The sequence below is a fragment of the Peromyscus eremicus genome, chromosome 8b, assembly GCF_949786415.1.
Source record: "Peromyscus eremicus chromosome 8b, PerEre_H2_v1, whole genome shotgun sequence".
Taxonomy (NCBI): domain Eukaryota; kingdom Metazoa; phylum Chordata; class Mammalia; order Rodentia; family Cricetidae; genus Peromyscus; species Peromyscus eremicus.
In genome coordinates, this window is record NC_081424.1 from 10,259,239 (window position 1) to 10,274,734 (window position 15,496).

A 15,496-nucleotide genomic window follows, 5' to 3' on the forward strand; every position below is an offset into this window, starting at 1 on the left:
GTATGCTTGTGTGTTTGTATGCTTGTATGTTTGTATGCTTGTATGTTTGTATGCTTGTATGTTTGTATGCTTGTATGTTTGTATGCTTGTGTGTTTGTATGCTTGTGTGTTTGTATGCTTGTGTGTTTGTATGCTTGTGTGTTTGTATGCTTGTGTGTTTGTATGCTTGTGTGTTTGTATGTTTGTATGCTTGTGTGTTTGTATGCTTGTGTGTTTGTATGCTTGTGTGTTTGTATGTTTGTATGCTTGTGTGTTTGTATGCTTGTGTGTTTGTATGTTTGTATGTTTGTATGCTTGTATGTTTGTATGTTTGTATGCCTGTATGCTTGTATGTTTGTATGCCTGTATGCTTGTATGTTTGTATGTTTGTATGCTTGTGTGTTTGTATGCTTGTGTGTTTGTATGCTTGTGTGTTTGTATGCTTGTGTGTTTGTATGTTTGTATGCTTGTGTGTTTGTATGTTTGTATGCTTGTGTGTTTGTATGTTTGTATGCTTGTGTGTTTGTATGTTTGTATGCTTGTGTGTTTGTATGTTTGTATGCTTGTGTGTTTGTATGTTTGTATGCTTGTGTGTTTGTATGCTTGTGTGTTTGTATGTTTGTATGTTTGTATGCTTGTATGTTTGTATGCTTGTATGCTTGTATGTTTGTATGTTTGTATGTTTGTATGCTTGTGTGTTTGTATGCTTGTGTGTTTGTATGCTTGTGTGTTTGTATGCTTGTGTGTTTGTGTGTTTGTATGCTTGTGTGTTTGTATGCTTGTGTGTTTGTATGCTTGTGTGTTTGTATGCTTGTGTGTTTGTATGCTTGTGTGTTTGTATGTTTGTATGCTTGTGTGTTTGTATGCTTGTGTGTTTGTATGTTTGTATGCTTGTATGCTTGTGTGTTTGTATGTTTGTATGTTTGTATGCTTGTGTGTTTGTATGTTTGTATGTTTGTATGTTTGTATGTTTGTATGCTTGTATGTTTGTATGTTTGTATGCTTGTGTGTTTGTATGCTTGTGTGTTTGTATGCTTGTGTGTTTGTATGCTTGTGTGTTTGTATGTTTATTTATTTATTTTTTTTTATTTTATTTTATTTTTTTTGGTTTTTCGAGACAGGGTTTCTCTGTGTAGCTTTGCGCCTTTCCTGGAACTCACTTGGTAGCCCAGGCTGGCCTCGAACTCACAGAGATCCGCCTGGCTCTGCCTCCCGAGTGCTGGGATTAAAGGCGTGCGCCACCACCGCCCGGCTGTTTGTATGTTTATATGCTTGTATGTTTGTATGTTTGTATGCCTGTATGCTTGTATGCTTGTATGTTTGTATGCCTGTATGCTTGTATGTTTGTATGTTTGTATGCCTGTATGCTTGTATGTTTGTATGTTTGTATGCCTGTATGCTTGTATGTTTGTATGTTTGTATGCTTGTATGTTTGTATGCCTGTATGCTTGTATGTTTGTATGTTTGTATGCTTGTATGTTTGTATGCTTGTATGTTTGTATGCTTGTATGTTTGTATGTTCGTATGCTTCTATGTTTGTGTGTTAGTATGCTTGTATGCTTGTATGTTTGTTTTTGAGACAGGTAGTTCAGGCTACTCTTGAACTCATGTGTAGCTAATGATGACCTTGAATTTCTGATCCATCTACCTCTCTCAAGTGCTAGGACTATAGATTCCATTTACCATGCACAGCTTGATTTTTAAAAATAACTTTAGAGCCAGGCATGATTGTGAGCCCTTTTAATCCTGGCACCCAGGGACAGAGGCAGGTGGATCTCTGTGAGTTGGAGGCCAGCCTGGTCTACAGAGTGAGATCCAGGCTAGCCTGGTCTGGAGAGTGAATTCCAGGCAGGCAAAGACTACAGCAACACTTTGTTTCAAAATTTCTGAAGAAAGAGATTGAGAAAACACTAGAAAAATGGAAAGACACCTGTGTTCACAGATTGGTAGAATTAATATTGTGAAACAACCTTCTTACAAAAATAATTTACAGATCAATGTAATACCTATAACATTCTTTCCTAGGATAGAAAAAGACCCCAAAATTCATATGGAACCAGAAAAGACCCTGGCTAGCCAAAGCAACGCTGAACGCAAAGAACAGTACTGGGGATTGCCATTCCATTCTTTTTTTTTTTTTAAATAATTTGCTTAACTTTATTTTGTATGCATTGGTGTGAGGATGTCAGATCCCCTGGAACTGGAGCTACAGACAGTTGTGAGCAGCCATGTGGGTGCTGGGAATTGAACCCAGGTCCTCTGGAAGAGCAGCCAGTGCTTGTAACCACTGAGCCATCTCTCGAGCCCCCATTTTTTAAAGATTTTTTTTTGGGGGGGGTTTTTTTGAGACAGGGTTTCTCTGTGTAGCTTTGCACCTTTCCTGGAACTCACTCTGTAGCCCAGGCTGGCCTCGAACTCACAGAGATCCACTTGCCTCTGCCTTCCAAGTGTTGGGATTAAAGGCGTGCGCCACCACCGCCCGGTGCCATTCCATTCTTCACGATATGTCAAGAGAGCTGCAGCCATAAAACAACATGGTGCTGGCACAGAAACAGACATGTAGACAAACGGAGTGAAGTAGACGAGCCAAACCTGAGTACGTGTAGCTATAGCCATCCAATACTCGAAAAGAGGCCAAAAACATGCATCGGAGAAAAGAAAGCATCTTTAACAAATGGCGCTGGGAAAAGTTGATGTTCACAGCAGAAAAATGAAATTAGAATCTGTGTCTATCTCTCCACACAAAGGTTAACCCCAAGTGGATAAGAAAATCTCAGTGTGAAACCTGAAACACTAAAATTGCTAGAAGAAATCGGCAGTGCCCTGAGAGATGTCGTAAGAGGTATGGAGGGGACGTCCTGAGGAGGACTCCATTTGCCCCGGAATTAAGGCCAACAATTTAAAAATATTTCACAGTATTTGTCTTTTTTCCTTGTGGTTTCTGGTGTGGTTTTTTTTTTTTTTTTTAAGTCTTGCTTATAAGATATTGCACTTCAATATTATACAAACAAATGAGCAGGAAGGTATGTATAAAGGTGTTGATGAGCAGCGGGGTTACGTGAGAAGTAGGATTTGATGTGCCATGGCCCCTGGAAGGGAGTGAGTGGGTGGGTTTTGAAGGCAGACCCCAGTGAGGTTGGTCACGGGAGGCAGGAATGAAAGGTTGATTGTGGAGGGCAGAGCTGCAGTTTCATGAAGGAAGCTGCAGGAGTTCAGCCCCACGAGACACTCCTGCTTTCCCTCTATGACGAAGTGGGAGCCGTTGTCTGAAAGTGAGTGGGGAAGGGTAGGTTAGCTTCAAGGGAGCTGAGAAGGTTCCAGAACCACTGAATAGGGAGAGACTGTCTACAAGTTCCTTTTTTTTTTTTTTTTTTTTTTTTTCCTGGAGCTGAGGACCGAACCCAGGGCCTTGTGCTTGCTAGGCAAGCACTCTACCACTGAGCTAAATCCCCTACCCGTGTCTACAAGTTCTTGAGTGCATCGCTGATATGCTGGTATAGAGTCCATCTGTGGAGCTAGGAACTGAACCTCAGACCTGTGTGCTAGGCTGTTGCTCTGTTGCTGAGCTACCTATAACCCAGGGTATATAGAGGGGGAAATTGTCCAGATTTTTTTGGAGTTATTTTTATTTTCTGTGCATGAGTGTTTTGTCTGTCTGTCTGTCTGTCTATTTATCACACAGTGCCTGTATGTGAGGAGGCCAGAAAAGGGTGTTACCCCCCACCCCCCAATAGAATAAATAGGTGGTTGTGAGCTGTCATGTGGGTGCTGGGGACCAAACCCATCCTCTGCAAGACGTGTAAGTGCTCTTAACCGCTGAGTCATCTCTCCAGCCCCCCATTCCACCATGTAAATTTTAAATAGGTTCATTACAGTATGTTTTTATAGTAATTCTTTTTTATTGTTAGCTGTTATTGTTTGTATCTTATCATAGGTAGGCATATATAGAAAAACATGGCATGTGTGGGTCAGGACAGTCAAGGTCTAGCAGTCCACTGGAGGACCATGTTTCCTGAGGAGAAGGGAGGCCTGTTGTGTGTGACATCATTTAAAGGGACTGTGAGAGGGCTCAGTAGTTATGTCTGCTTGCTGCCATGCTGGATGACATGAGTTTGTCCCTCAGGACTCACATGGTGGACCGGGACAACAGACCTCAACATATATGCTATGACATGCACATGCCCCCTCCACCCATACACGTATAAATAAATAGCTGCAATACAAATTTAAATGTCATTTAGATTCACTGTGCTTAACCTTGATTGGTAAAAGGTATTCAGCTTTTTATTTTAATTTTATTTTATTTATATTTTTGATACAGGGTCTCACCAAGTCACTGGGTGTCCTGGAACCATGTAGACCTTGCTGGCCTCAAATTCAAAGAGATCAGCCTGCCCTGAGTGCTGGGATTAAAGGCGTGTACCACCATGCCCAGCCTAGTATCTAGGTTTTAAATGAAGTAGTCAAAAGTTATTTGCTTTGTTTATCCCTTTTTTTGGTGATGCTGGGGACTAACCTGAGGGCCATTCCCTAAACATCTACCACGTAGCTACAGCTCATCTCTTAGGGTTTTTTTGAGACAAGGTTTCACTGTGTAGCCCAGGCTAGCCTTGAACTCAAGATCTTTTTATTTTATTTTATTTATTTATTCTGTTATCAGCTTAATACAGTACAAATTCTTATCTTAATATTGAAATATTTCACTGAAGCTTGCCCAGTGATTGGGTAAACCCAAAACTTATTATTAGCCATAGTCATTCTAGGGTCCTCCCTGTTAGGTGGCCTCCCTGGATCTGTGGGTTGCAGTCTGATTGTTCTTTGCTTTATATCTAGTATCCACTTATGAGTGAGTACATACCATGTTTGTCCTTCTGGGCTTGGGTTACCTCACTCGGGATGATATTTTCTAGTTCCATCCATTTGCCTGCAAATTTCATGCTGTCATTGTTTTTCTCTGCTGAGTAGTACTCCATTGTGTATATGTACCACATTTTCTTAATCCATTCTTCAGTTGACAGACATCTAGGTTGTTTCCAGGTTCTGGCTATTGCAAATAATGCTGCTATGAACATAGCTGAGCATGTATCTTTGTGGTATGATTGAGCATTCGTCGGGTATATGCCCAAGAGTGGTATGGCAGGGTCTTGGAACTCAAGATCCTTTTGCTTGAGCCTCCCAAGTGCAAGGATGGCTATGCAGCCTAGCAGTGTGTCTTTGCCATTAAGGTACAGTGCAGGGCCTGGCAGGGTGGTGCAGGTCCCCAGTTCCAGCACTTAGAGGCAGAGGCAGGCAGATCTTTGTGATTTTAAGGCCGGCCTAGTCTACATAGAGAGTTCCAGGCCAGCCAGGGCTACATAGTGAGACTCTGTCTCAAAAAGCAAAGCATATCTTCCCCTAAAAACTCATCAAACCACGCCCAAATTCCATTCAATATAAGGAGAGAAATAGGAAGTGCATATGATCAAAATACATGGTATTAAATTTTCCAAGAATTAATAAAATATATTTTAAGATGTACAAAGCAATGTAGCATAAATTGTACATGTAACATACAAAAATCTGACAGCATTCTCTTTCTAAAATATACTGGATTATTGAATAGGAAAGAAAAAAGCAGGCAGAGCTGTAAATGCTCCTTCCTTCCTGTTTAAGGACTGAGCGTGGAGTCCCGGCCATCACACTTGGGAGGACTCGATCTATCATGGAGCTGCTCATTACGTCCTCAGTGCTCATCATGGACATGCTGAGCTCTTGTACGACCCTCCTCCCATCAAGTTTTTCTAACTTGAGTTTTGTTTACTTAGTGTTTATTGTTTGCATCCTGTGAACAATACCAGAGAAAAACTATCCCAGGCGTGGTGGCTCACATCTTTAATCCTAAAATTGGAGATCTTTATGGCTTTGAGGTTGGCCTGGTTAACATAGCAAGTTCCAGGCCAGCCAAGGCTATGCAGATATAAGGCTATATTGTCTCAAAAGAGAAAACAAAAACCAACTGCAACAAAAAAATGATTTGTGCAGAATGTGTTTATCACCTCCAGTTAACTGACACAGAATATTGCTGTCAAAGACTTCTAACATGCAGAATGTACTTAAAAACCAGAGGTTTTATATTAGGTTTCAAACTTGACTTTGTTCTAAGATTGTTTAAGACTGTAATGCCTTTTTTTTTTTTTTGGCAAGTTGAAAATCTAGTTACACAATGTTTTACATAAAAAAGAAAGAAATAAAAACTAAGAGATGTTGGTAGGAGTGGAAATCTGTTTTCAGCTGAGAATTAGGAACAGTGATTTCCAGGGAACAGGAAGCTATGCAGATGTTGGAATGAGGCACAGAAGATCCGCTTGCCTGGCCCACACCAGGGTGTGGCCCATAGAGGAAGATGAATCCGGTAGATTTAGAATGAGCCCGTGGGTTATAAAACAGAGGCAAGAGCATTGTGGATTGGATTCTGAGTTGAGCGTTCAGATTTTGCATTTTAAATCACAGGTCTGGTTACATAGTCCAGGCATCCTCCTGCCTCAGCCTCCTGAGTGCTGGGATTATAGGTGTCTGTCACCATGCTGGCCATCTTAACTACTTGTAATTACACAGCTCAGTGGCAGTAAATGCTGACATCATTCGGTGTGTTACTCCTACCTGTTACACAGACGGAACTCTGTATCCCAAACAGTAATTCCTCACGCTGCTCTGCCCTGGCAACCATATTTTCTACTTCTCTTCTTTTTTTTTTTTTTTCCAGTTTCAAAAATCAATTTCTTACATTTTATTGGCAGACTCCATTCCTGAGCTGCTCGTTTTTATCTCGGAATCTACCCCTCGTTTATATAATTTTTGGTTACTCTGAGTACCTCATATAAGGGTCATAAGTATTTTGTCTTTGTGTGACTAGCTTATTTTACCAATACAGTGTCCTCAAGATTTATCTGTGCCGTAGTCTATAAAAAATACCTTCCTTTTAAAGGCTGTACAATACTTTGGCTTTGCAGACTTTCACACCAAGTATTTTTTCCTATTTATTGTATATAATTGCCCCCTCAATGTCCCATATATAGCACAGCTGGGAACTTTATGTGTATTATTATATGTAATTCTTTTCATGATAGAAAATTTGTAATTTGTTCTTAATTTGCAGCTTTTTTCAAAGAACAAACCTCCAAAAGGCCTGTATGTTTATGGAGACGTCGGTAAGTGTTGAATATGTCCTGGGGGGCGGCCAGAAGCTTCTGAAGGTTTCACTCAGGGACAACAACTTCCATGTCCACCTCAGTCCCTAAGCACAGGAGAACTGGCTGAGGAGTGTGAAGTGGGAGGGAGAGAGGGACAGTGACCTCAGCCTTCACCCTGCTTCTCCTAGGCTGTGGCTGTAACTTAAGGCAGAACCGGGTGTCATGTGAGGGTGACTGCTTTATTATGCATGAAGTGAAGTGAGCCGGCCCGCAGGAAGTTGTCTGTAGCTGATGTTACAGCCAGGCCCTCATGACCGTGCTGTTTGTCTCTGCGAACTCCTTTTTAAAATTAAGCATATGCTTTTTGACTTTCTAGTTTCCACACAGATTTCTATCGATAATCTAAGCCCTTAGAGTAATGACCCAGTTATCATTATTATCTCCCCGCCCCCACACCAGCCCCCAAACAGGGTCTCTCTGTGTTCCCTGCACTGGTGTCCATTTTGTGGGCTCACACCCCTCCTGCCTCAGCAGCCCCTGTCCTGTAGTCTCCTTTAAATCAGTTAGTAGATGCGGTGGGGCGTGAGCCGCCGTACTTCCTTGATCTCCTAGTTCTGTCTGTGGGGTGGACTTGCCTTTCCTTAGCTACCAAGCTGGTTGTGAGTTTTGAGATGATGTTTTTCATTCACAGCAGGTGCTCGGCAGTGTTCTGTGTCTGCGCCGGGTGCTGCTCACAGCCTGCGCCCCGGGCACTGCTCACAACCTCCTTCTGGCCAGCTCCTGTTCCTTGGGAGAGCATTGTACTTCCTGTACCTTCACTTTCATGTTCCGTCATTACAAAAACCTGTTCCTTGTTGTTCCTGTTACCTTAACCACTTACCCTTAAATGGAGATGGTTAGTAGAGACTTCTGCAAAAAGGCTTCAAAAACAAGGCTGGTAAAAGTTGCTCCCAGGGGCTCGAGAGATGGCTCAGGGGTTAAGTGCATGGGCTGCTCTTCCAGAGGACCCAGGTTCAATTCCCAGCACCCACATGGCAGCTCACAACTGTCTGTTCAGTTCCAGGGGATCTGCCACCCTCACACAGATCTACATGCAGGCAAAACACCAATGCACATAAAATAAAAAAATAATTTTTTAAAAGTTGCTCCCATAGTCTAACTAACTGAATGGAGATACAGTATGAATAATGTATCTGAGTCCTTGGGGGGAAACAAAACCTAGCCACAAATGAGGTGCAGACCTGCAGTCCCAACACTCAGGAGGAGTATGAGCTTGAGGTTAGCCTGGGTGATGCTGTAAGGCCTTGTCTCAAATAAAACAGAACAATGAGGAGAAAGAGGGAGAGAGAAAGAGAGGGGGAAGAGGGAAGGAGGGAGGGAGAGAGGAAGAAAGAACTATCTGGGATGTTCAGTATAGGCTGGGTACATGCTGTTGGTTAAAATACTTTTATAACACAAAGGGGAAGAGAGACAAACCTTGAACTAGGAAGTGAGATAACTTTTGGTGGCTAGAATCAGTTTAGAATACTCAGAAAAGGGGGACTAAGAAGTCAAGTTCTCATTTTGGGGGCTCCTGGCTAGAATAGCCTGAGAATGCCACCCCAGACTCTTATTCTTTACCATCCCATTCCCAGGAAACCAGTTTCCTGGAAAGGAGGTACCTGCTTCCTTGCACCCCTTGCAACCCCCCCCCCCACCATTTCTCCACTGCCTCGTGCTCTGTGGCACCCACCATGTTGTACTCTTTATTTGTAGGTGGGTTGAGATGAGGGACTTGGGTGGACCCTGTATCCAGGGAACCTTCACAGGGTTGGTATTTAGATTGGTGGATTAACATTGTAGTCCAACCTTCAAGAGAACTCTTTTCACTAATAGTGTTTAGCTCATCACAGTCAGGGGCTGAAAGCTTTATGGTGATGTTTTGTGGCTTCACCCTTGGCATGTTGCTGGCCCTGTCACAAGCTCTTGACCAGAAGCCTACTGTTAGAGCAAAAACCCAGTTCTCACCTCAGAGAGAAGAAGAGATCGTTTATTCTGGAGCTAATTGAGCAGCCGGGGCCTGGAAACACGGATTCAGGATCCCAAACACTACACTGCACTGTAGAAGTACTTACACCAGGTTCCAGTAGTCACAGAGCAAAGGAAGCTGTAGATCAATACCGTGGTGCATCCACAGGTTACAGCCAGGCAAGACAACCGCTGTCGGTTTGAATAACACCTGATAACATGCTTAGGTTTGGGATTAGTGGTCTGCTAATACGTTTAAAGTTTTGACAGTCACAGGGTGTTAGGTCAGACACAGGTATGGGCAGTGGATGGCTTTCAGAGGGACTGAAAACAGCTGAGATAATTTGGCTTGGGTTTGTAACATTTAACTCTCCTTAATCTTGAAGTTGAGTCATTTGGCCTTGTAGACTCTTGAACACAGGCACAGGGTTCCCTCCATCCCACCTTCCCTTTCATCCTCAGGGTTAATGATTTATCTAGACTATTCCAAGAGAGTGGAGGTGAGCCCTTACTGTTCTTCCAGTCCCCACCCGCAGCAGCGTGGCCCATTTTACACTGAGTTCTAGAAGTTAGCAGACGTTAGAGCGCAGTTGTGAGCTTGGAGGGGTGAGGAAGACATCACTTCCTGCTTTGTCTGCAGTGGGGAGCTGGGAGAAGGAACCTCCAGGGGTGGTCTCCAGTTATCTGACTTCCTAACTCAGGGTGTGGCTGTCAGACCTCCAAGTTAATTCCTGGCAAAACTCCTCTCTTGAGAAAACACCAGGGTTAATTTATGATTCTTGCAGACTAAATCAACATTGTGAACTTGGTAGAATTTAGTGTCCAGCCCGTTCCACTTTTCCCCAAGGACAAATACAATACCACCACACCAAGGTCCTCTGACCTTGTTCTCCTCACCACTGGACAGATGTTTATGGAGCATATGCCTGGTACCAAGCAGTGTGTTGCTTTTGGAGATGGAGTGAATGGACAGACCAGCCATTGCCCACTCAAAGTTTATTCCTAATTTCAACCTCTCCCCGTTTTCTTCAGCCTTCAAGTCCCTGGAGTACTGTTCTCCTTTGCGCTGAGTGTGCCTGCTCCAGGCCCCTCACAGAAAGGGAATCATCTGATAGTTGGGCCTTTCATGTCTGGGTTATTTTACTTAGCAAAACAGCTTCCAGATTCATCTATATTGTCCCACACACCAGAGTTTTTCCCTAGACTCATTGTTTTCACGGTCTTCCTATTTTCAGTATAGTTTAAAATACACTTTATCAGCTATTAGTTTGAAGTGAGATAATTTGAAGACTGTCTCATGAATAAACTGAAAAATAGTTTTGCAGGGGCAAAAAAAAAAAATCCAGTCACACAAGAATTTTCCTCCTTTTAAAGGCTGAAGAGTGTTCCATCACATGAATGTAGCACAGGCTGTTATCCACTTATTTACCAGTGGGTGTTTGGAGTCCTTCTGTCTTAGTTGTTGTGAATAATGCTACTATGAACATTGATGTATAAATCTTGGTTTGCATCCCCGCTTTCCGTTATTTTATATCCCCCAAAGCGGGGTTGCTAGACAGTGGCTGTGTTGTGTTTACTTTGGACCTGCCACAATGTTGCCAGGCAGTGGAGTGTGCCCTTGTCCTGCCTGCCAGCAAGCAGAACCCAGGAGCTCCGTCTTCATTTTGCTGTTGTTCTGGGTTTTGAGATACGGTCTTATTAAATCTGAGCCTGCCTCAAACTCAGTGTGTGGCTGAGACTGTCCTTGGTGTTCTGGGCTTGTAGGAGTGTGTGCCCCAGTGCCTCGTAGTTGAGTACCATTGTGCTCAGGGTCTTCCAAAGGCTCCTCAGACACCTGTCTTGAGCCAAGGATGAGATGGAATTGAAATCAGAGACTGAGATACCTACCAGAAAAATGCCCTTAGGGCAGCTCACACAAATGACCGGCTGTGTGCAGACTCCAGCCCTTGCTTTGTGTTTCCTCTATATTGTTTAGTTGAGATAGGGGTTAGTTTTTTTGTTTTTGTTTTTGTTTTTTTTTTTCAGTATTTTCAGTGATTTAGCTTTTGGTTTATTGATTTCTTAATTTTATTATTTCCTTTCTTACATTTACTTTGGGTTTCATTTGCTGCCTTTTCTGATTTTGTAGAATAGGATAAGTTCCTATTGATTTTAAAGTGTTGCTTTTTAATATAAGCATTTGAAGCTATAAAATTACCTCTAAGAGTTACTTTGGCAGTGCTAAAGTGCTCATCAAATGTTGATATGTCTTTGACTTTCCATTTTGTTTGAAGCAGGATAGAAAGACAAAATTATGAGGGTGTAGGAAGGAAAAGGAGTCACCCCGGAGTCTGATCAAAGTCTCTGCCAGTTGAGGATCAAGAGTTCCACTACTACCAGGTGGTGGTGGTGCACACCTTTAATCCCAGTACTCTGGAGGCAGAGGCAGGTGGATCTCTGTGAGGCAGAGGTAGGTGGATCTCTATGAGTTCGAGGCCAGCCTGATCTACAGAGCAAGATCCAGAACAGGCACCAAAACTACACAGAGAAACCCTGTCTCAAAACAAACAAACAAACAAACAAACAAACAAACAAAAAGTTCCAACACATTTAACACCGGCTGTATAGACTGCCTACATAAAGACATTCCATTGCAATATAAGGACATTTGAATAAGAATGCTGAGATAGCAGAGAGCCATGTTTAAGGCCTGAACACCTGTATCCTTTAGTGTGATCCTGTCCACGTACTCTCCTATTAATTTTAGTTCACAGTTAGCGTCTCATACAATCCCTGTGATCTGAAGTGTTACTTTGTCTGCTGTATTCCTGGTGACTCTGTGATCTAATTTAAAATTCTTGGGCACCCTTTAAAGACAACTTGAAACTCCACCAAATCCTATATATGGCTATTATAAAGACACGGAAATGAGACTCTCCTCTGGGAAGCCAATGCCTGTAGTCTCAGATCAGACCTGTCTCATGCTCTCTCCGAGTACCTCTTTCTTTCTTACTTTTAATCCTTGTGTCTAATCTGTGTTTAAAATGAACTGCAGCTCTGCTTTATCCTGGTTCATCCTGAAAGTCCTTTCTTTGGCAAAATCAAGGATCCTACTTTACTTAAGGGGAGGTCTAGAAAGAATTCAAGCTGCTGTGGGAGGTAGTGTGGGGCTGCATGGGTTACTTACCTACATGTTGATAAATTTCTAAATATCTGATTGATTTCTAGTTGACTTTATTGTGGTCCCAGAAAATGATTTGTATGATTCAATTACTTTCCCTTCATATTTCAGAAGACTAACTATGATTTAGGGTTGAATGTTGTGGAATAGAATATTTGTTTAACTATGTAAAGATGTGTTGCTGTTTGGCATTGCCTCCCTAAGGCACCTGATTGGTCTAATAAAAAGCTGAATGAACAATAGCTAGGCAGAGGAGGCATAGGTGGGGCTGGCCAGCAGAGAGTAAAGAAGAGCTGGCCAGCCAGCTGGGGATCAGCCAGCCGGGCATGGAGGAAGCAGGAAAGCAAGATGGACAGTATGTAGATGAGGTAAATGAGTCTCAGGGTAGCGCACAGATGAATGGAAATGAGTTAATTTAAGTTAAAAAAAGAAAAGCTATCTAGAAACAAGTCTAAGTTAAGGCTGAGCATTCATAATTAATAATAAGTCTCTGTGTCATGATTTGGGGACTGGTGGCCCAAGAAAGCCTGCTACATTTGGCGCTCAGCATGGGGCATGTATTTCAATGTAGGGCTAGAGAAAGCTGAAAAAAAAAAGAAAAAAGAAAAAAAATGATAGGGCGGGCAGGAGAGATGGCTCAGTGGTTAAGGGCACTGGCTGCTCCTCCTAAAGGTCCTGAGTTCAATTCCCAGCAACCACATGGTGACTTACAGCCATCTTTAATGAGATCTGGCACCCTCTTCTGGCCAGCAGGCATACATGCAGACAGAACACTGTATACATAATAAATAAATAAATCTTTTTAAAAAAATGATAGGGCTTCCTTGTAGTCCAGTGCTCGTAGCATATCATACAGAGACACAGCTCTGCCATACAGCGAGCACTTGAGCAGCTGGCACATTAATCAGAAACAACAAGCTAAGTAAAAATGTCCGCCACAGTGTGGGCACCAACTTCCTAGAGCTGGGTAGTTAAATGCAGCTCCCAGTTAAACTCAGTGCCCGGTTAAATGCAGCTCTTAGCCAAGCCTGTGGGCATAAAACTTGGCTCTCTTGGACCCAAGCAGGGCAGAGCCAGGCACCAGCCCAAAGCTGCACTTTTTGGCTCAAGGGTCAGAGAATGCTACAGGTGCACAGTAAAGCAGGTCCAGACCGAAAAACCCTCTAAACAGGTTACAGTGTGTTTTAAAATGTGTGTAAGTGCTTAAGAAAGAAAAGAAAATGGGGTAGACACAGGAAAAAATAGTTTAAAAATGATAAAATCTTTAAAGAGAGAGTAAAGTAATATAAAGGGAAAAAGTTATGTAAAGATGGGAAAAGGGAGTCTGGATTAGTATGGTGTTGTGTTGACTTTGAATTTTTTGAATGCTGATGAACATTCAAATAACAGCTGCTGAGAGAAACTGGATTGAAAAAGGGACTGCTGAATTAAACCAGCCTAGATACTTTAGGGATGTCTTAACTTTAAAATGGAATCCAGAAAATGTATTGCACTAGGGGAGAGGTTATACTTTTGTTTCCACAGGAAACAAAAGGTTGTGGATTCCTTCAAAGTTAATAGAGATCAGGTTTGATTGGGGAGACCCCCTGAAAATCTTGGCTACAGACATAAAGAAATAAACCAAGAAAAACTACAAGACAGGTGACATATGTACTGACCCCTCTGTGTGGGAACAGTTCTGAGACTGGACAACAAATGTTACAACTAATTTTTCCAAGACTTGACCATTATCTGTATTTTTTCAGGGTCTCCTGGGGATGTTATCACCCTCAGACAATAGGAAGTAGTCTAGAGAACACAATGCCCTCATTCCCAAGAGGTGGGGTGGGTGGTTTTTGGTCATTCAGTAGGTTATGGATGTTTGTTATCATTATGGAGCATATAGGAATATAGGATAAAAAGACAACTATTAACCTCAAATAATCTACATTGGTATGGATTTTGGTATATTGATACAAATTAAAGTTATTTTTGTTGTACTGTATATATGTTTCCACTCTTGTTTGGAGTATTGTGCTTATGTAGCTCATTTAAAAATGTAATGCATAATTAAGAAATGCAGGTTAGTAGTTATTCATCTATAATAATCAAACTTTAATCGTATTAAGTATATTTTCAAGGTTAAGCAGATATATTTTAGATAGATACATGATCTTCAAATGCTTCAGAGACATACAGAATATGGCATTTAAGATGTTTAATAACTTAAGGCTTTTCATGACAGCAAGACACATCTGCTCCTGGTAGCACCAATCTACTTTATAACAGGGTGATGGACATCAATATGGAGTTTGCTTTCTTTGTGACAAAGCTAGCCATTTGGGCAAAAAACTATCCTTGCCTTAACTGCTGCCAGTATACCATTGAAACTAGACATGCAGGATACAAAAGAAAGTGACTGCCGAACTTTGCCAAAACAAGGCAGGATAGTCCTTCAAAATTCCTACTTCATAGAAAAGTCTGTCAGGTGTTCTAGGCCTGTAGACCAAAGATGGATGCTTCAATATTACCGAGGACCCTTGGGTGACTATCCAGACAGTCAGCTGTCTCTGTCACTTCTATAGTTTTGGAAGTGGCTTGCACTGCACTGCTTGTTTACTTGGGTAATAGTATATCTTTCTGGGGTTTTTGATGGAGTCGAAGACTAGATAGTTATAGTTACAGTTTTCCTTAGTTATGATAGAAGGTGAATTAGGTGCAAAACTTTGGACTCACAAAGATAGGATAAATAATAGAATATTTCCTCTGCATTTGCCAAATACAAATGGATTGGATACTGTAAATGTAACTCTTACTTGATAATTATTCTTTTTTTTTTTTTTTTTTTTTTTTTTTTTTTTTTTTTTTGGTTTTTCGAGACAGGGTTTCTCTGTGTAGCTTTGAGCCTTTCCTGGAACTCACTTGGTAGCCCAGGCTGGCCTCGAACTCACAGAGATCCGCCTGCCTCTGCCTCCCGAGTGCTGGGATTAAAGGCGTGCGCCACCACCGCCCGGCGATAATTATTCTTATTGTATATAGTTTTACTATGTTAAAGTTAAAACCTTTCCTTTTTATTTAGACAAAATGGGGGAAATGTTATGGAATAGAATATTTGTTTAGCTATGTAAAGATGTGTTGCTGTTTGACCTTGCCTGCCTAAGGCACCTGATTGGTCTAATAAAAAGCTGAATGAACAATAGCT

General features: G+C 41.8%; 1 protein-coding gene across 1 annotated transcript in view; it reads left to right on the forward strand.

The window, feature by feature from the left end:
- The window catches only part of Afg1l (AFG1 like ATPase), a gene marked incomplete at its 5' end in the record, with an annotated part of 171,909 nt that overhangs the window by 38,543 nt on the left and 117,870 nt on the right, over positions 1–15,496 (forward strand). The window contains one exon of the mRNA XM_059272964.1: positions 7,115–7,166. Within this exon, the coding sequence (XP_059128947.1) occupies positions 7,115–7,166 (52 nt within the window). The remainder of the gene's footprint in view (positions 1–7,114; positions 7,167–15,496) is intronic.